The following is a 19,335-nucleotide window of genomic DNA, read 5'->3' as shown; positions in this document are numbered from 1 at the left end:
CCCTGACACGCTGCTTTTCGATGTGTGCAGGAAGTGACTCCTGGCCACGTGAACCGGGACCGTGCTAGAAAAAGTTGACCCCCTCCGTTCTACACATCGGTGGAAATGCGCAAGTTTTGATCCGTCCGTCATGGGGGTGGGTTTTGAGAACTTTGCTAGCCCTGAGGTTGGAGGTTCTCCCACAAAGGTGGGCTTTCTCCTGCAGCAGAACTTGCTTTCAGTTTCATAAATATTCTGCTGAGGCAAGCAGCAAGGGTTTTACTGGGAAAACTGGGGCATCTGAGTTTGGGTGCATGGAGTCCATTCTCCCTTTTCCCTCTCCTGCCCTAAGAGGGCTCTCCGCCCCCAACCAAGGTCTGAAGGAAAAGGGGATTTTATTTATTACTTAGACTTATTGCCCGCCACTCTCAAACTGGCTGGTGGCGGGTTACAATTGTCCATATTAAAAGCCCCATTAAAACCCCATTAAAATAATTCTGGACATCCATCCTTATACATTAACAGACTCCTAAAAATCTTTTACAAACCACGGCAGTCTGCAAGCCACTAACCCCAAACACCCCCCCCCCGAAATCTAGTACAGGAGTGGGAGGTAGATAACATAAGCGCTCTTAACACTGCATTATTGGTGGAGAAAACTGACTCTTGACAACCCCATAGCGTTCTCAAGGCCAGAGACAAACAGCCTCTGCATAGCTAATGTGGACCCTCCCGTCCCAATACTAACTCCGGAGAAAACGTTTAATAAAATGGACTCCTGGAAAATACATATTTCATAGATGTCTCCGGAACAGAGAAGCAAGGGGGGGAGAATGTAATTTGGGGGTGGGAGAATATGCCTTGGGGACGTCTTTGCAATTAAAACACAGATCGCTCCCTAAAAGGTTGTCCGGCAGCTGTAGCCAAATGCCTCTGCTCTGTGACAGTCATCGATTTGGGGAGTGGAGCCTTCTGGTGTCTCCTTGTTCACAACTCCCCGCCCACTTCTGCAGTGGATGGTTTTGGGGATACTTAACTCTGCAAACTGGGAATGCTTCCGGCCAGGCAGGTCTCAACTCATAAACGTTTACGCTGCAATAAATTCCATTGTCTTGAAGGTGGCCCAAGGGCATGGATATCAGACATTTTCACCTTCTCCTCCCTGTAAAATAATACCTTGAATGAATGCTTTTAGTACATGAAGCAGGGGTGGTTAAACTGTGGCCCTTCAGATGTCCATGGACTACAATTACCATGAGCCCCTGCAGGGGCTCATGGTAATTGTAGCCCATGGACATCTGGAGGGCCACAGTTGGGCCATTCCTGATATAAAAGGAAGTTGTATTTTTTAAAATGTGAAGGAATAGTAAAATATGACGCACACCAGAAGTTATTCGGTCCAGAAGGTAAAATGGTCTTTTAGCATTCTATGTTCCGTAAGGGGCAGTCTTGAAATAGCGCTGAGTCCAGGAGCACCTGGAGAGACCCAACAAGTTTTTCTCTACACTACAATGCTAGAGAGTTCACCCTTCTGAGTAGGCGTTTTCTCTATCAGAACGGATCTCAATTAATCCCAGGAGATGCCCAGCTGTCACCTGGAAGTTGGCAACCCTAGGAGAAATAACCCAGATTTTTGGAGAGCAGAGCCCAGGGACGATGCAGTTTAGGGAAGGAAAGAGGTTCTGTCGGGTGTAATGCTTTCCAGTCCACCTTTCAATGGAGCCATTTTCTCCAAAAGTAGAGAAAATGAATATTTAGAATAAACCAGTGTTTGACATTTAAAAAGTGATTCACGAAGACCGGCTGACAAAGTGTTTGAAATGAACGAGCGATGTGTGAAGCCTGGCAAACAAACAGAAATTCCGGGAGATCTCCAGATATCGCCTGGGGGGTTGGCAACCGTATGTTGGCAGAGGACTTGTTTCCCTCCCCTCTGCTGGGAAAGTCGAGCTCGAGCCGCGCAGGCGCCGACCCCCCCGCCCGCCGGCATCAATCGTGCCGCTGAAATGTCTCGACGTTCTACGAGACTTTCCTGCCGGCCTCTGATTGGCGGCGGGCGGCGCGCTGATTGGCCCCGGAGAGATAGGCGTGTCCGCGTATTTATAAGCCGCTTGATCAGCTGCGCGGCCGCAGTTTGTGAATGGGGCGAGGGGCGAGAGGAGCTGGACAAGCGCTGCGACCAGAGCCATGTCGGGGCCACGTCCTCTGCCCCGGGAGGAGGCGCTGCTCCTCGGGCCCCCCCAGTGGAGGCACGCCTGCCACGCCCTCCTCTACGCGCCCTGCCCGCATCGCCTCTTCGGGAAGATCCCGCTGCGATTCGCGGTGCTGGTGAGCGAGGAGTCCGGGGGCGGGGAGCCCTGGGGGGCGCGGGAGGGGAGGGGGCTTTCTCCACCCCCAATTATCAAAAATTAATGGAGAGCAAAACTTGAGTCCGGTGGATTCTTTAAGACGAGCGCGCCCTTCTTCAGAGCCATTGTAATGTGCTAGTCCGTAGTGTAGGTAGAGGGTGAGTCGTCAATTAGCATATAGCGGGCTGGTCGAGCTGTCGTCCTGCAGGTGCCCATGGACTACAATTCCCATGAGCCCTCGCGTGTAGTCTATGGGCACCTGCAGAGCCGCAGCTTGGCCACCCGTGGCGTATAGCATAAGGAGGGCCAAACTGGAATAAACAGGCCCTGAATCCGTTAAAAAACTTCCTTATGCTGTTTGCTAACTTACTGTTCTGCCTCTGTGTTTGGATGGGTCATTTCCATTTCATTGTATTTGGAGAAATGCGCTTGCATGGCAGCTTATACCTGAAATAAAACTTTGTTAGTCTTCAAGGTGTGGCTGGACTTCGTTCTGCTGCTCCGGGAACAATTGGCTTTATTGAAAAGACAAACAATGGTGTAAAGAAGAGAGAGAGAGCTGTCCTAACTGTCTAACTGTTGTTCTCAAGGGAAAGGAGAAGGGAATGTGCTCAAAGGAGCAGGAAGTCTCCGAGCCAATCAGAAGGAGATGATATGAAACAGGCCAGAATATTGCTAATCTAAATCTGCCTGTTGCACAACTCCAGTACCCCCCTGTAGGATATTCCTTTTTAATCCTCTTGCATCTTCCAGTAGTTGCTCAGAAAGGTCTTTAAATTGGAAACTAGTGTAGACAGAAATATGGCTGCTTCCTTTCCTGTGAGGTAGGTGGGCCTGAGAGAGCTCTGAGAGAACTGATATGAGAACAGCTCTAACAGGACTGTGACTCACCCAAAGTAGGTGCATGTTTGGGGAATCAAAACTGGTTCTCCAGTTTAGACACCATCACTCTTATTCATTACGCCAGGGGTAGTCAAACTGTGGCCCTCCAGATGTCCATGGACTACAATTCCCAGGAGCCCCCTGCCAGCATTCGCTGGCAGGGGCTCCTGGGAATTGTAGTCCATGAACATCTGGAGGGCCACAATTTGACTACGCCATGCTGGCTCATAGTAGCCCATCAATCTTGTTGGGATTAAGCTTTAGTTTATTAACACTGGAACACATGGATCTGCCTGTTACTGAATCAGACCCAGGGTCTCAGGCCAAGGTCTTCCCCATCCCCTCATGAGCCTGGTCCTTTTAGCTGGAGATGCCGGGGATTGAACCTGGGACCTCCTGCAAGCCAAGCAGAGGCTCTGCCACTGAGCCAGGGGTCTGTGGTCAAGGTCTTTCTTGTTTGGTGTAATGGTTAGGAGTGCGGACTTCTAATCTGGCATGCCGGGTTCGATTCTGCACTCCCCCACATGCAACCAGCTGGGTGACCTTGGGCTCGCCACGGCACTGATAAAACTGTTCTGACCGAGCAGTGATATCAGGGCTCTCTCAGCCTCACCCACCCCACAGGGTGTCTGTTGTGGGGAGAGGAATGGGAAGGCGACTGTAAGCCGCTTTGAGCCTCCTTCGGGTAGGGAAAAGCGGCATATAAGAACCAACTCTTCTTCTTCTTCTTTCCCATCCCCTCCTGCCTGGTCCTTTTAGCTGGAGATGCCGGGGATTGAACCTGGGACCTTCTGCCTGCCAAGCAGAGGCTCTGCCACTGAGCCAGGGTCTCAGGCCAAGGTCTTCCCCATCCCCTCCTGCCTGGTCCTTTTAACTGGAGATGCCGGGGATTGAACCTGGGACCTTCTGCCTGCCAAGCAGAGGCTCTGCCACTGAGCCAGGGTCTCAAGCCAAGGTCTTTCCCCTCCCCTCCTGCCTGGCCCTTTTAGCTGGAGAGGTCTGCCATGCAGCCAATCCCAGGTCCTGTCCTCCCCATTGGTGATGTGAAAGACTTGTTCCCAAGACCCTGGAGAGCTCCTGCCGGTCTGAGCTGGCAATGGAGTTCCAGGGGTCTGGTTCAGTAGGACGGAGCTTCCTGAATGGGAAACCCTGCAGTACGGACCATGCCGACGCTCTTCCCTTCCTTTCTAGATGCAGATGAGGTTTGATGGACGCCTGGGATTCCCGGGTGGTTTTGTGGACCCTCAGGATGCCTCCCTGGAAGCGGGCTTGAACCGGGAGCTCCGGGAAGAGCTGGGTCCAGGCGTTGCCTTCCTGCATGTCGATGAGGGCGACCACGTGAGCTCCCACGCCTCTGAGAAGCCGCAGCGGGTGGTGGCGCACTTCTATGCCAAGCGACTCAGCCTGGAGCAGCTGCGGACCATCGAGGACCACGCTACGCACGCGAAGGATCACGGTTTGGAGGTGGGGATGGAGGAGGAGGCGGGAGGATTGTCCAGGCCTGGGTGAACGGTGCCCTAGACCAGGGGGAGTCAACCTGTGGTCCTCCAGAGGTCCATGGACTACAATTCCCATGAGTCATCTGGAGGGCCGCAGTTTGACTACTGCTGCCCTAGACCAGGGGGAGTCAACCTGTGGTCCTCCAGAGGTCCATGGACTACAATTCCCATGAGTCATCTGGAGGGCCGCAGTTTGATACTGCTGTCGTAGACCAGGGGTAGTCAACCTGTGTTCCTCCAGAGGTCCATGGACTACAATTCCCATGAGTCATCTGGAGGGCCGCAGTTTGATACTGCTGTCGTAGACCAGGGGTAGTCAACCTGTGTTCCTCCAGAGGTCCATGGACTACAATTCCCACAAGCCCCTGCCAGCGAATGCTGGCAGGGGCTCATGGGAATTGTAGTCCGTGGACCTCTGGAGGGCCGCGGTTTGACTACCGCTGCCCTGGACGGTTCAGAAATCTGTGCTTACCGACGTCCTGCACCCGGTTTCTCAGCCTGTTGAAAAAATTACGAGAAAGCACATCAGTGCCTTCCGAATTATCTTTTTTGTTTTCCTGTTTTCTTATTCCGTTCAACCGTATTTAGTGCAAAACGTACACATGCCAGGGGTCTGCAGGAGAGCTCCAGAGGGGGTCTGTGGCATTCCTCCCCCCCCCCCCCACTGCCTGAATGGGTCACAAGCTAGGAAACCAGCTACTTCCATGCCCCCCCCCCCAAGTGTGTGAGTTCTCTGGGGTTTCCTCTGCCTAGGAGGGAGTGGAATCTGCACACCTACTCCCGCCTTAAAACACCCCGTATCTTTTCGCCTCAGTTCTCCTCAAACCTGTCAATTAACAGGGGTGGTGATGTCACTTCCACTTGTATAAGTTCTGGGGGGGGCGTGGCTGGGAGGTGTGGCCAACTGACATCACTTCCGGGCCAATAATCCAACCCCATTTGCCCATTTTTCTCAGGTTTGTATCAAAAGCCAAAGAAATTGAATTGGCCAGCTTTATTTTACTATTTTTAAAAATTTGCTTTGGTCCTGCCAGTCCCGAGGAGGACCAAACGCAAAGGTGAGGCTTGACTGGAATTCTTTGCCATCCCCTTTTCACCCACCAAAAATTAACCTGTAAGTTTCCAAGAGACTTCATGAGGTCAAGAACCCTCTCCCTACCCAAATTTCTGTGTTTTGGGTCAGAATGTCCTTCCACTCTTTCCTTTGCATGTGCAGAATTCATACCACTCTGGAACCTATCATGAAAGTATTGGATTAAATGTAAAAAAATAATAATAATTTGACTTGGAAGCATAGAAGGTTGATGCAGTATCCTCTGATCTGTTCCAACAAATGACAAAGATGACCCGACTTCGAGGATAGCAAGAGAAAGAAATTTTACTTTCAAAAATAGAAGCACATCTCAGATGATATATTCACGTAGGGACATTTAGCTTACTGCGAACAGGTTAACTTCAAAAAAGTTAACTTGCTACGACTCTTAAATCCAGGTAAGGGGATAGATGAAGAGAGGTCCTATATAAGAAGAAAAAAAAAGGTGAGCAAACCTTCCTGGCTCTTCCTCCAACAGAAATAGCGACAGGATGTATCGAGGAAGTAAAGTTTCGCTATCAAAAATTGGATTTTTTTTTGGGGGGGGGAGGTTCAGGGTGGGCTCTGGTGACTGAATTCTGCTCCTCTGTGGCTTCAGGCGATGGGCCTTGTCCGCGTCCCGCTCTACACCCTGCGCGATGGGGTCGGAGGCCTCCCGGCTTTCCTGAACAACAATTTTGTAAGCATCGCTCGAGACCAGTTGGTTCATGCCTTGGAAACTCTAGAGCTGGTGCCGAGAGAGCACCTTCAGAAAGCTGTGGTGGCGGCCCAGAAGTGCCTGTGCGTGCCGTCGGCTGGGACCTCCTCTTCCAGGGTGCTGTAATCGGACACGCAGAAGAACCAGCGATCCCTCGGTGGGCCGCATTTGAACGTGAACCCCCCCTGGGGCTATGGAAAAAGGATTTTAACTTCTCGGTGGCTGTGTGTCCGTTGATGTTATTCATGGCACTGGTGCCTGTGAGATTTTAAGAGTGTGATGCCAAGTTGAGAAGACGGTTTTATCTTTGAGTTTCCTGTAGCTTCCTGACATCGGCGCATTCTCTGACGTATACCTTCCGTGTGTCCCCCAAGTTAATTTCCAAACTGCATTGCTGTATTCTTAATACAGAGCCCCAGTTGACCACCTCTCCATAATTCCTTATATTTCACTGTTGGGCCTTGCCCTCTAGCCGGTTGCTACCCCACTGCTTGTGCAGGAAGGGGCTACAAGATTGTCTCGGCTTCCCTTAGCCTCTTTCCAGTTTAGGTGTGCTGTCATGAGCGTGGGGCGTATCCTGCGGGGTGTCGTTGGAAGGCCAAGAATTCTTTAGTAAAGCAGCAAACCACTCTGGTGTCTTGACTTTTGACGCCTACGGTTTTTTGAGCATAATAAACCAAGTATGCTTCCATCTGCTGATTGGCCTCCTTATTGCTTGAATCTGAACACCCTCTCAAGGGCTGAGAATTCGATGCGAGCTGAACACCCTGGAAAAGCAGGTGGATGGGGATCAGACGCAATGCGGCGTGGGTGAGCACCGAGTTTGACATCTGGGCAATGGAAATGTTTAAGCGAAATCTGAGCAGTCAGCGTGATGCAGCGGCCAAAAAGGCTAATGCAGTCTTGGGGTATATCAACAGAGGTGTAATGTTCAAATTGACAAGCTGTCACAACCTTGCGCTTCCACCGTACTGGTCAAGCCACACTGTGCCGTACTGGAGAGCCGGTTTGGTGTAGTGGTTAGGAGTGCGGACTTCTAATCTGGCATGCCAGGTTCGATTCTGCACTCCCCCACATGCAACCAGCTGGGTGACCTTGGGCTCGCCACAGCACTGATTAAACTGTTCTGACCGGGCAGTGATATCAGGGCTCTCTCAGCCTCACCCACCTCACAGGGTGTCTGTTGTGGGGAGAGGAAAGGGAAGGTGGTTGTAAGCCTTTTTGAGACTCCTTCGGGTAGAGAAAAGCGGCATATAAGAACCAACTCTTCTTCCTCTTCCTTCTTCCTTCTTCTTTCTTCTTCTTCTTTCTTCTTCTTCTTCTGGAGGCCTCACATCGAAAAGGATTTGGATACAGTGAGGGAGGACGAACGCACGAGGAGGATCAGGGGTCTGGAGACCAAACCCTGCAAGGAAAGACTGCAGAAAAAAGGAGGTTGAAGTATTCAAGGGACTGTAACTTAGAGGAGAGCGGGGGGGGGGGGGGGTTCTTCCTGTGGACCTCAAAGGATTGGACTCGCAATAATGGTTTTAAATTACAGGTGGAAAGGTTCTGACTTAATAGGATTTATTTGCAGTAAGAATAGTTTATTTTTGGAATCAGTGGCCTGGGGAGGTGGTAAGCTCCCCCTTGTGGGTGGTTTTCCAGCAGCGGCTGGACAAACACATCAGGGATGCTTTAGGCTTATCCTGTATCGAAGGACTCGGTGGCCTTCCAACTCGATGGTTCTAGGAGGAAGTGATCTATGGGCAAAAGCTGCATTTTTGCCAGGGTTCCCCAACATGGTGCCCATGGGCACCTGCTGAAAGTGGGTGGGGGTTGTGGTAAGGCAGGGCTGGTTATTGGCTGCCTTCATTCACATGAAATGGTTTTCCACTGGAGGAAGACCGGTAAATACTTGGGGTACTTCCGCACATTGAAAAAAATAGCGTTACACCATTTAGCGTAGCGCTAAATATTATTGTGCCTCCTGCACCTCCTTGCTGTCTCACTTCCGTCTGCCGCCTTTTTGCGCTCCTTACACTTCACGCTGCCTGCTGGAAATGGTGGAAGAGAGCAATGTGCTTAATGCACGACTTTCTTCTGCCTGTCAATCAAGCCTGACAACCAATCCCCTTTCTCCATGTTTGAAAGGGGCTGCGATGCTGGCTAATTTTTTAAAAAATTCAACACTTCTCTGTTGATCTAATCATCATAGATGCATACGTGTTTTTTTTATTGCGCCACCCCTTATGGAATCACGAGTCTTGATACTTTACAAAAAGATCACACTGCTAATTTTTTTTTGAGGGAGGACTTTAGAGAGGCATGCGTTGTGTGACAACTTTGGGGGAAAATAATTTTTGGCTTTGCCTGCACGCTTGTACATATATTTGTTGCTCCAGGCAACTTGCTTAAAAAAAATCCTGTCCTCAGGAGAGGGAGGCAAGAGGAAGGTTGGGACATTCGAGGTGGACGTAGCGCTTCTTCACCTCCACACATTTCTTTGGCTGGTGGCCTGCTGGTTGCTCTCCTGTAGCTCGCGCTTTTTAGGTTGCTGCCTGGACGCTGGATGTGGGTGACATGTGGAGCAGTCAGAATGTAACGACTACCTTCTCAACCTTAGGGTCAGGACCCAAATTGGGGTCTCCTGGCCCCTTCCCCGGCGGCCAGTAGAGGCGTCTGCGACAGAGCCATGCAAATGGCCTCCTCCACGCTGCCTCAATTGTTATGCACATGTGCATGCTACCCGCGCACTGCGCATGGCGCCACCACCACCACACCAGCCACCGCCAAGTTGGGGTCACCGCGAAGGTAAGGTTGAGAACTGCTGGCCTAAGGTAAGGATTTCTCTACATATAACGGGTGTGGAAAGGTCCTTGGTCCATGTGTGGTTCCCTTTCCTGTTGGTATTTCCTTTCGCTCAACAGGTGTGAGGAGAGAAATATTCTATTGAGCTTCACCTCCTGTAGCAGCCATTTGAGGTTTGGTTATACTTCCTGTGGTGGCCGTTTAAGGTCACAAACAAGTGGTTAAAATTTCAGCCTCAGCATGGTTGGGGACTCCTAATATGCACTGTGATTGTACCATACCAGTACAGATTTGATTCTGATCATGGAACACAAATTTCTTGAGAACCTGGTCTTATCTGCAGCCTGGTCCTTTTACCTGAATATTCCGGGGACTGAACCTGGGCCAAGCAGAGGCTCTGCCACTGAGCCAGGGTCTCAGGTCAAGGTCTTTCCCATCCCCTCCTGCCTGGTCCTTTTACCTGGAGATGCCGGGGATTGAACCTGGGACCTTCTGCCTGCCAAGCAGAGGCTCTGCCACTGAGCCAGGGTCTCAGGCCAAGGTCTTTCCCATCCCCTCCTACCTGGTCCTTCTAACCGGAGATGCCGGGATTGAACCTGGGACCTTCTGTCTGCCAAGCAGAGGCTCTGCCACTGAGCCAGGATCTCAGGCCAAGCTCTTTCCCCTCCCCTCCTGCCTGGTCCTTCTAACTGGAGATGCCGGGGATTGAACCTGGGACCTTCTGCCTGCCGAGCAGAGGCGCTGCCACTGAGCCAGGGTCTCAGGCCAAGGTCTCTCCCATCCCCTCCTGCCTGGTCCTTTTAACTGGAGATGCCGGGGATTGAACCTTGGCCCTTCTGCCTGCCAAGCAGAGGCTCTGCCACTGAGCCAGGATCTCAGGCCAAGCTCTTTCCCCTCCCCTCCTGCCTGGTCCTTTTAATTGGAGATGCCGGGGATTGAACCTGGGACCTTCTGCCTGCCGAGCAGAGGCGCTGCCACTGAGCCAGGGTCTCAGGCCAAGGTCTCTCCCATCCCCTCCTGCCTGGTCCTTCTAACTGGAGATGCTGGGGATTGAACCTGGGACTTCCTGCCTGCTAAGCAGAGGCTCTGCCACTGAGCCAGGGTCTCAGGCCAAGACCTTTCCCATCCCCTCCTGCCTGGTCCTTTTCACTGGAGATGCCGGGGATTGAACCTGGGACCTTCTGCCTGCCAAGCAGAGGCTCTGCCACTGATCCAGGGTCTCAGGCCAAGGTCTTTCCCATCCCCTCCTGCCTGGTCCTTCTAACTGGAGATGCCGGGGATTGAACCTGGGACCTCCTGCCTGCCAAGCAGAGGCTCTGCCACTGAGCCAGGGTCTCAGGACAAGGTCTTTCCCATCCCCTCCTGCCTGGTCCTTCTAACTGGAGATGCTGGGGATTGAACCTGGGACCTCCTGCCTGCCAAGCAGAGGCTCTGCCACTGAGCCAGGGTCTCAGGCCAAGGTCTTTCCCATCCCCTCCTGCCTGGTCCTTCTAACTGGAGATGCCAGGGATTGAACCTGGGACTTTCTGCCTGCCAAGTAGAGGCTCTGCCACTGAGCCAGGGTCTCAGGCCAAGGTCTTTCCCATCCCCTCCTGCCTGGTCCTTCTAACTGGAGATGCAGGGGATTGAACCTGGGACCTCCTGCCTGCCAAGCAGAGGCTCTGCCACTGAGCCAGGGTCTCAGGTCAAGGTCTTTCCCATCCCCTCCTGCCTGGTCCTTCTAACTGGAGATGCCAGGGATTGAACCTGGTACCTCCTGCCTGCCAAGCAGAGGCTCTGCCACTGAGCCAGGGTCTCAGGCCAAGGTCTTTCCCATCCCCTCCTGCCTGGTCCTTTCACCTGGAGATGCCACTGGGGATTGAACCGGGGACCTTCTGCATGAAAGGCAGCGGCTCTTCCACTAAGCACCTCCCCACCATCCAACAGGTGCCAATGCTCACAAGCCCCAGTGGTTTTCATGTGGGTCTCCCTGCATGCCATTGCAGTTCTCGGGGGGGGGGGGTCATAGGCAGGCGAGGGGGCAGGGCATGCATGCACCCAGTCCCTTACGCTCCTCTCCCTCCCTTCTTCCTTCCATCCCTCCCTCCACTCCTTCCTCATTTTGCTTCCTCCTGGGGTCAGCAGTGCTCTTCTTGGTTGCCCTCCCCTGCGTCTTCAGGTCCCTGCTGCAGACGGCACTGCACAACCCCCCCCCCCAGCCCTCCGTCTACTGAGCTGTGCAAAAATATGCTCTGAATGGTTCTCCTATGCGCCCGGCCGTGTATAAATAAAGTCACCTATATATAATTCGACAGGGGTGGTTTTTGCGGACAGTCCTGGCTGGAAGACGCCCGTTTGGCTTCGCGGGAGTGGGCGGGGGGGGGGCAACTCGAGGGGGGGGCACCTCGGCTCTGCTGAGCCAGCTACAGGGTGTGGAATTTTAAGCGAAGCCGTTTCCTGCTGTGGGAAGTCCCTCTTTTTCCGCGGCTCGGAGGAAAGCAGATTCTCTGGCGGGAGTTGGTTTTGTGCTAACTCTTTAAGGAGGGTTTGATATCCTGCTTCTCAATGCCTGTAGGAGTCTCAAAGTGGCTTATAGTTGCCTTCCCTTCCTCTCCCCACAACAGACACCCTGTGAGGTGGGTGAGGCTGAGAGAGCTCTGAGAAAATTTATTTCTGAGAACCACGCTTAACAGGACTGTGACTAGCCCAAGGTCAAAACGAAAGGGGCGCCAGTGCTTCCTTTTTTAGAACTGCCTTTGGGTTTTCAGTAGATGGCTCAGTAGTGATTGGCGTATTCGAACAGGGGCCGGATGACCCAGGTGTGAATCACTCGGCCACACAAGCAGGCTGAGTGATTGTGGGACGATCACATGCTCTCTGCCTGGCCTACCTCGCAGGCTGGGTGCTATGAGGAGAAGGTGGCAGGCAGCCACTTGGGTTCCGATTGGGGAGGAATGGGGATAGAAATTCAGTGGATAAAATGAATCCCATGTGTCTTGGATTGGCCCGCTCTGCAGGGTGCGAGGGACCAAGAGTCCAGATGCAGAAGAGCATAGCTATTGTTGGATTGAGTAAGTAAAGAGCGGCATGGGTGGAAAAATCAGGTAGGACAGAAGAGAGGGATTTCCAGCCTCAGACGAAGCGGGAAGCCACTGTTGCTTCATTTAGATCCTTATTCCCTCCTCCACAGCATCCTCACAACAATCCAGGGAGGTAGGCCACGATGAGAAGGTGACTGCCTAAGCCATCTGAATGGGGATTCTGGTTCTCCAACACAGTAGACGCGGCTCCTTTCTGTGCACCAGGAAAAAGCACACATTGCCCTTGGGTTAGGTAGGGAGCCTTTTGGCCGTCGGACATCCCCTTGCCCGATCCGTGCGGGATAATTTGCACGTGGGAATGGACCGAGTTTTCCTCCCCTCTCCCGGGTTCGCGAGGGAATCTGCTCCCAGAGGCAGCCCCGCGGTCGCCCGAAAGGCGCTTCCCCACGCCGGCCCCGCTCTCGAGGCGGACCGCGCCCGGGGACGACACGCACGTGGGAACGCTCGGCAGCCCCTGCCGCGACTCTAGCCCGGAAAAGGCAGTCGGAGCGCCAAGGACACGCGTATCGTTCCCCCGTTCCGCTTGAGCAAAGCGCCGCTGCCGACCACGAGGCTCCGGCGGGAAGCGCGCTTGTCAATTGCAGCGCGGCATGGCCGGACACGCGTCTGCCGTCCCGCACCCCCCGCGCACGTGTGAACCCGCGCCGTCGCCGGGAAAAGGCTCGCCCGGAGGGTGGCACCTCGTGGCACGGCGGGGGGAGGCGGCGGCAGCGGCGGCGCTCGGGCGAGGGGGCGTGGCCGGGCGGGGCGGGGGGTGTGGCCTGGGCTCCGGGAGCGCAACGCGGCGGGCGCGCCGCATCCCGGCCGGGCGCACCTTTTGGCCAGCGGGCGAGATGAGCGCGCCGGGGAGGGCGCGGCGCGAGCGGGGCAGCCTGGCCGAGTACGAGACGCAGGTGAAAGGTAAGCGGGGCGGCCAGGTAGGCTAGGTAGGGCCGGGAAGCAGGCCACGGGGGGGAGGGAAGCGAGGGGAGGGAAGCGGGGGGGGGGCGCAGCTGCAATGGTGCTGGAGCCAATGGGGGAAATGGGCGTGGGGAGGGGGATCCAGCCGCCCGGGCAGCCGCAGGTGTGGGTGCTTGTGTGTGCCTGGCCGTGGGTATGTGTGTGTGTGTGTGTGGATGTGTGTGTCGCAGCCTCTCTGCTCCGAGGCCTGGCTGGAGCCCCCACCACCCACTAGCTTGAGCCCCCCACCCCTAGGTGCTCCCCCTCGCCCAACGCCGCCGCCTGCACCGCTTCGCCTGCCTCCCCCCCGCCCTCTTTTCCGCGTCGCCTGAAAGCGAGACAAAATGTGACCCAGATCTTGCAGGCTGGGGAGTGGGAAGGGGGTGGGGGGCGCGGCGGCGGCGGTGGCGATGGAGGGTCTCCTTCCAGCTCCCAGCCGAGAGAGGGGGCGAGAGGCAGGCTGAGACAGAGAGAGAGACAGAGACGCAGACAGAGAGGAGCTGTGTCAGCGTGGGGGGGGGGGGGAGAAGCCGGCCATCCTGGCACCTCTGCTGCAAAGAAAAGGACAAAATGCATAGAAGGCCAGCGGCAGGCGTTTGCACTTCCCCTGTGAAGACACCCTCCGCTGCAGAGCAGTTGGGCTTGATGCAACATCCCCTCGCGGGTTCCGGTCCTGCGACTTCCTCTCTGCTCGGAGCAGCCGGGCGGCGATACCGATCTTTGCCCTCCGGTACCCAACGGTTGGCTTCCTTCCCCCGGAGGGGCAGGTGGCTGTCGGATGCCGCCGGGAGGCCGCAGCGGGCCTAGATTTCAGCTCACCTGGCCTTAACCCCGCTGGCGGATGTTTCGGCGATGGAGGCAAAAGTCCAAGTTGAAGACGCCTGGAGCTGAAATGAGCCAGAGCTAGGCAGGGGGGTCATGGGTTGTGCCAGGGGGAGGGGTCAGGTTGCAGGCCCTGGTGGAAACCAGAATGTGTCGCCAGGAGGTGTTGACTTCTGCCCAGGCCATACTTGTCTGCTACTCAGACCAGCTGTGGCTCATGAGAACCTCAGAAGAGCCCTGCTGGGTCAGGCCAGGGAGGGTCCATCTAGCATCCCGCCTCACACAGGGGCCAACCAGTTCCTCTGGTGGGCCAAAAACAGGACAGAGAGGCCGAGGCCTTCCTAAGAACATCAGAAGAGCCCTGCTGGATCAGACCAGAGGTCCATCTAGACCAGCCTCCTGCCTCACTCAGGGGCCTTCATAGGAACCTCAGAAGAGCCCTGCTGGGTCAGACCAAGGAGGATCCCCCTTGTCCAGCCTCCCGTCTCACCCAGGGGCCAGCCAGTTCCTCTGCAGGGCCAGCCACAGGGCAGAGAGGCCGAGGCCTTCCCCTGAGAAGACCCTCAGAAGAGCCCTGCTGGGTCAGACCAGGGAGGGTCCCTCCAGTCCAGCCTCCCGTCTCACCCAGGGGCCAGCCAGTTCCTCCGCAGGGCCATCCACAGGGCAGAGAGGCCGAGGCCTTCCCCTGAGAAGACCCTCAGAAGAGCCCTGCTGGGTCAGACCAGGGAGGGTCCCTCCAGTCCAGCCTCCCGTCTCACCCAGGGGCCAGCCAGGTCCTCTGCAGGGCCAGCCACAGGGCAGAGAGGCCGAGGCCTTCCTCTGAGAAGACCCTCAGAAGAGCCCTGCTGGGTCAGGCCAGGGAGGGTCCCTCCAGTCCAGCCTCCCGTCTCACCCAGGGGCCAGCCAGTTCCTCCGCAGGGCCATCCACAGGGCAGAGAGGCCGAGGCCTTCCCCTGAGAAGACCCTCAGAAGAGCCCTGCTGGGTCAGACCAGGGAGGGTCCCTCCAGTCCAGCCTCCCGTCTCACCCAGGGGCCAGCCAGTTCCTCCGCAGGGCCATCCACAGGGCAGGGAGGCCGAGGCCTTCCTAAGAACATCAGGAGAGCCCTGCTGGATCAGACCAGAGGTCCATCTAGTCCAGCCTCTTGTTTCACACAGAGGCCATCCAGTTCCTCTGAAGGGCCAAAAACAGGACAGAGAGGCTGAGGCCTTCCTAAGAACCTCAGAAGAGCCCTGCTGGGTCAGACCAGGGGTCCATCTAGACCAGCATCCCGTCTCACACAGGGGCCTTCATAGGAACCTCAGAAGAGCCCTGCTGGATCAGAACACTGATCCATCAGGACCAGCAGCCTGCCTCACACAGTGACCAACGAGTTCCTTGGCTGGGCCAGCAACAGGGCATGGAGTTCGCCTTCCCTATTGTTGTCACCTGTGCAGGGATTCAAAGGCTTAGTGCCTCTGAATGTGGAGGTTCCTCTCAGTCGCCAGGGCTAGTAGCCATTGAGAGGCTGATCCACCATGAATCTCTCTCATCCCCTTTTCAGATTGCTTATTCCAGTGGCCCTCACTATGTCCTCGGGCAGCGAATTCCACATTTTAATTACTCTCTGTGCCGAGTAGTATTTCCTTCTATCTGTACTGAAGCTACTGCCCATTGACTTTGTTGGGTGCCCTCTGGTTCTTGTCTGTTGGGAGAGGTAGAAAAAGTCACAGATTTTTCCCCTAGGCCTCCCACCCACCCCCATCAGCTTGGTATCTCTCCTTGATACTTTTTCCAGCTCTGCCATGTCCTTCAGGAAGACCTTGGCCTGAGACCCTGGCTCAGTGGCAGAGCCTCTGCTTGGCAGGCAGAAGGTCCCAGGTTCAATCCCCGGCATCTCCAGTTAAAAGGACCAGGCAGGAGGGGATGGGGAAGACCTTGGCCTGAGACCCTGGCTCAGGGGCAGAGCCTCGGCTTGGCAGGCAGAAGGTCCCAGGTTCAATCCCCGGCATCTCCAGTTAGAAGGGCCAGGCAGGAGGGGATGGGAAAGACCTTGGCCTGAGACCCTGGCTCATTGGCAGAGCCTCTGCTTGGCAGGCAGAAGGTCCCAGGTTCAATCCCCAGCATCTCCAGTTAGAAGGACCCAGGAGGAGGGGGTGAGAAGGATCCTAGAGAGCCACTGCTAGTCTGAGTAGGTAATACTGACTTGATTTACAGAAAAACAGCTTCAGTGCCTTATTTTCCTTGTGCATGTCTGTGCATGCTTCGTGGCTTAGTTTAGAAACCTGCCTAGAAGGGGACAAAATCCTTAGCCATGGGAACTTATCTTAAAAACCCTAACGCTGAAGATTTGAATTACACAGTTATTCTCTCCCCCCCCACCACCATTGCAAACTTTTCTTGCCTGGTTGCACGTAAAAAAAGAAACCCACAACAACCCTGTAATGTTGTTATCTGTGCTGTGTTATCTCTTGAATATCTGACTCCTAAATGCACTTACCCTGACTGTGTAAACCAGGGGTAGTCAAACTGCGGCCCTCCAGATGTCCATGGACTACAATTCCCATGAGCCCCTGCCAGCATTTGCTGGCAGGGGCTTATGGGAATTGTAGTCCACGGACATCTGGAGGGCCGCAGTTTGACTACCCCAGGATGCTCCACCCCTGCAGAAAACATCTGGAGGAGATGAAAGGGATCATAGCAGCCCTGCTGGATCAGACCAGGGGGCCATCTAGTCCAGCCTCCCGTCTCACGAAATGATCAACCAGTTCCCCTGCAGGGCTAGCAAAAGGGCACAGAGGGCGAGGCCTTCCTCTGAGGTTGCCTCTTTACACCGGGATTCAGAGGTCAACTGCGTCCAAGTGTGGAGGTTCTTTTTGTCACCGTGACGGATGGCGGTCCTTTCTTCCATGAATCTACCTAGTCCCCTTTCATAGCGGTTTATTCCTCCGGCCGTCACCACGTCCCCCGGCAACAAATTCCACCTTTTAATCACTCACTATGTAAAGAAATTTTTCCTTTGGTCCCCCCTGAATCTCCTGCCCATCAGCTCAGTTGGATGCCCTCGTTTAGGATCACCTTCCCCTGTTCTCACTCACCCCGAACTTCCATGCTGTCCCTTCAAAAATGCACAGTCTTTGAATCCCCGAATGTTTCTCCAGGAACCAACTGCTTTTCTCCCCCCCCCCCCCCCGGGCTTGCAACGAAGCTTTTCTCTCTGGCATCGCTGGCCGTGCTGAGCTGTTTTGAATTGTCAGTTCTGATTTTTCAGAGGCTTTTGTGAGGAGGGCTGGGGGAAGGGCCCTGCCTGTGTCTCCGTGCCTGTGCCAGCCACTGGTAGCGTTGGCAGAGAAAATGGGACAGGGTATCTCCTCCACTGGCGGGTTTGGTTCCTGTTTCGCGACCCTGGAACTCGACCGGTTGGGCTTGCGGTGATCCTGAACTCGGTTCATGTGTCGTTAAGATCGTAGGGAAGGTGTTCCAACCACTGGTTCTCCTTGTTCCGTCTTCCTGGTTTATCCTTCTTTGAAGCGTCTCTCTTACTGTTTCTTCTGCTGTAGTGTAGAACAGGGGTAGTCAACCTGTGGTCCTTGGATGTTCATGGACTACAATTCCCATGAGCCCCTGGCAGGGGCTCATGGGAATTGTAGTCCATGAACATCCAAGGACCACAGGTTGACTACCCCTGGTGTAGAATGCTGTTTCCTCCTCTTCCTTCAAAGCTGACTGGCGGCTCCCCTGTAGAGTTTCCAGGGCAAGGTGGTCAAAGGTGGTTTGTCACTACCTGCCTCTGCGTAGCAACCCTGGACTTCCTTGGAGGTCTCCCATCCAAGTGCTAAACAGAGCCAACCCTGCTTAGCTTCTGCGATTCAATGAGATTAGGCCAGCATGGGCCATGAAGGACCATGGAAGAGACTTTTAGAGGTGTTGTGGTATTGCCTGCCTCTGCATAGCAACCCTGGATGTCCTTGGAGGTCTCCCATCCGAATACTGACTGAGGCCAACCCTGCTTAGCTTCCAAGAGATCAGGCTAGCCTGGGCCATCCACGTTAGGGCAGAGCCAAACAGAGGTGGTTGACCTTTGCCTTCCTCTGCATAGCAACCCTGGTTTTCCTTGGGGATCTCTCATCCAAGTACGAACCAGGGCTGACCCTGCTTAGCTTCCAAGATCTGAGGAGATCAGGCTAGCCTGGGCCATCCAGGTTAGGGCAGAGCTAAACAGAGGTGGTTGACCATTGCCTTCCTCTGCATAGCAACCCTGGTTTTCCTTGGGGATTTCTCATCCAAGTACAAACCAGGGCTGACCCTGCTTAGCTTCCAAGATCTGAGGAGATCAGGCTAGCCTGTGCCATCCACGTTAGGGCAGAGCTAAACAGAGGTGGTTGACCATTGCCTTCCTCTGCATAGCAACCCTGGTTTTCCTTGGGGATTTCTCATCCAAGTACGAACCAGGGCTGACCCTGCTTAGCTTCTAAGATCTAGGGAGATCAGACTAGCCTGGGCTGTTAAGTTTGGGGCAAAAGACAAGCAGAGTTGATTGGCCATTGCTTTCCTCTGCAGAGCAACCCCCCATCTTCCCCGGTGGTCTTCCATCCAGGAACTAACCAGGGCTGACCCTGCTTAGCTTCCAAGATCTGGGAAGATCAGACTAGACTGGGCTGTTAGGTTTGGGGCAAGAGACAAGCAGAGTTGGTTGGCCATTGCTTTCCTCTGCAGAGCAACCCCAGACTTCCTCGGTGGTCTCCCATCCAAGACCCTGCTTAGCTTCCGAGATCTGACAAAACCACGCTAGGCAGTGGTTATCTTTACTCAGAAGCGCGTTCAATATAATAAGGGCTCTACATTTACTTTCTGGAAGAACCGAAGCTGAGCTTCTCCCGCTGAATTCTGGGCCTAGTGCCGTATTTGCATCTTTTCCGCATTTCTCCAACGATAGCCTTTGAACTGCCCTGCTTAGAGCATCTGTCTCTAGGGGTGTCTCCTTTGTGTTTGGAAAAGACTAGAGAATTGGGGGTGGAGCCCAGGCAGGTTGGAGTCTGGGGAGGGGAGGGGAGGTGCCTGGCCTATAAATACCCCATGCAGCCCTATAAATATCTACTACAGACTTGTTTCCCACTTGATATTCCAGGGATCTATTTGTTAGGCGAACGCCGGGAGCGTTTTCGTTCATCTGCGCCACCTGTTGAATGACGAGCTGTTTGCGCGTCACCCAGCATGACAAACTGCGG

At 54.5% G+C, this 19,335-nt stretch overlaps 2 protein-coding genes across 3 annotated transcripts in view; both read left to right on the top strand.

Moving 5' to 3' along the window:
- The first annotated feature begins 2,097 nt into the window (after positions 1 to 2,097).
- LOC143833627 (U8 snoRNA-decapping enzyme-like) lies at positions 2,098 to 7,189 on the top strand. The gene is made up of 3 exons (XM_077329689.1): positions 2,098 to 2,307; positions 4,401 to 4,673; positions 6,400 to 7,189. Exons 1-3 carry the CDS (start codon positions 2,167 to 2,169, stop codon positions 6,622 to 6,624), a joined length of 639 nt encoding a protein of 212 aa, XP_077185804.1. The 5' UTR covers positions 2,098 to 2,166; the 3' UTR covers positions 6,625 to 7,189.
- Positions 7,190 to 12,943: 5,754 nt separating this feature from the next.
- Positions 12,944 to 19,335, top strand: part of ARHGAP4 (Rho GTPase activating protein 4) — a 48,001-nt gene continuing 41,609 nt past the window's right edge. For both annotated transcript variants that reach the window (XM_077329688.1, XM_077329687.1), the window contains exon 1: positions 12,944 to 13,268. In XM_077329688.1, the coding sequence (XP_077185803.1) occupies positions 12,959 to 13,268 (310 nt within the window). In that variant the 5' untranslated portion in view covers positions 12,944 to 12,958. The remainder of the gene's footprint in view (positions 13,269 to 19,335) is intronic.

This window comes from Paroedura picta, chromosome 3, assembly GCF_049243985.1.
Source record: "Paroedura picta isolate Pp20150507F chromosome 3, Ppicta_v3.0, whole genome shotgun sequence".
Classification (NCBI taxonomy): domain Eukaryota; kingdom Metazoa; phylum Chordata; class Lepidosauria; order Squamata; family Gekkonidae; genus Paroedura; species Paroedura picta.
Note: the sequence above shows the minus strand (reverse complement) of the source record. Positions and strands in the feature narration are given on the sequence as shown.

What these genes read in the sequence shown, in the direction of transcription:
- LOC143833627 (XM_077329689.1), top strand. Translation starts at nt 2,167, where the DNA reads ATGTCGGGGCCACGTCCTCTGCCCCGGGAGGAGGCGCTGCTCCTCGGG. An exon ending in CGCTGCGATTCGCGGTGCTG is followed by an intron (nt 2,308 to 4,400) that starts GTGAGCGAGGAG and finishes CTTCCTTTCTAG; the next exon opens with ATGCAGATGAGGTTTGATGG. An exon ending in CGAAGGATCACGGTTTGGAG is followed by an intron (nt 4,674 to 6,399) that starts GTGGGGATGGAG and finishes CTGTGGCTTCAG; the next exon opens with GCGATGGGCCTTGTCCGCGT.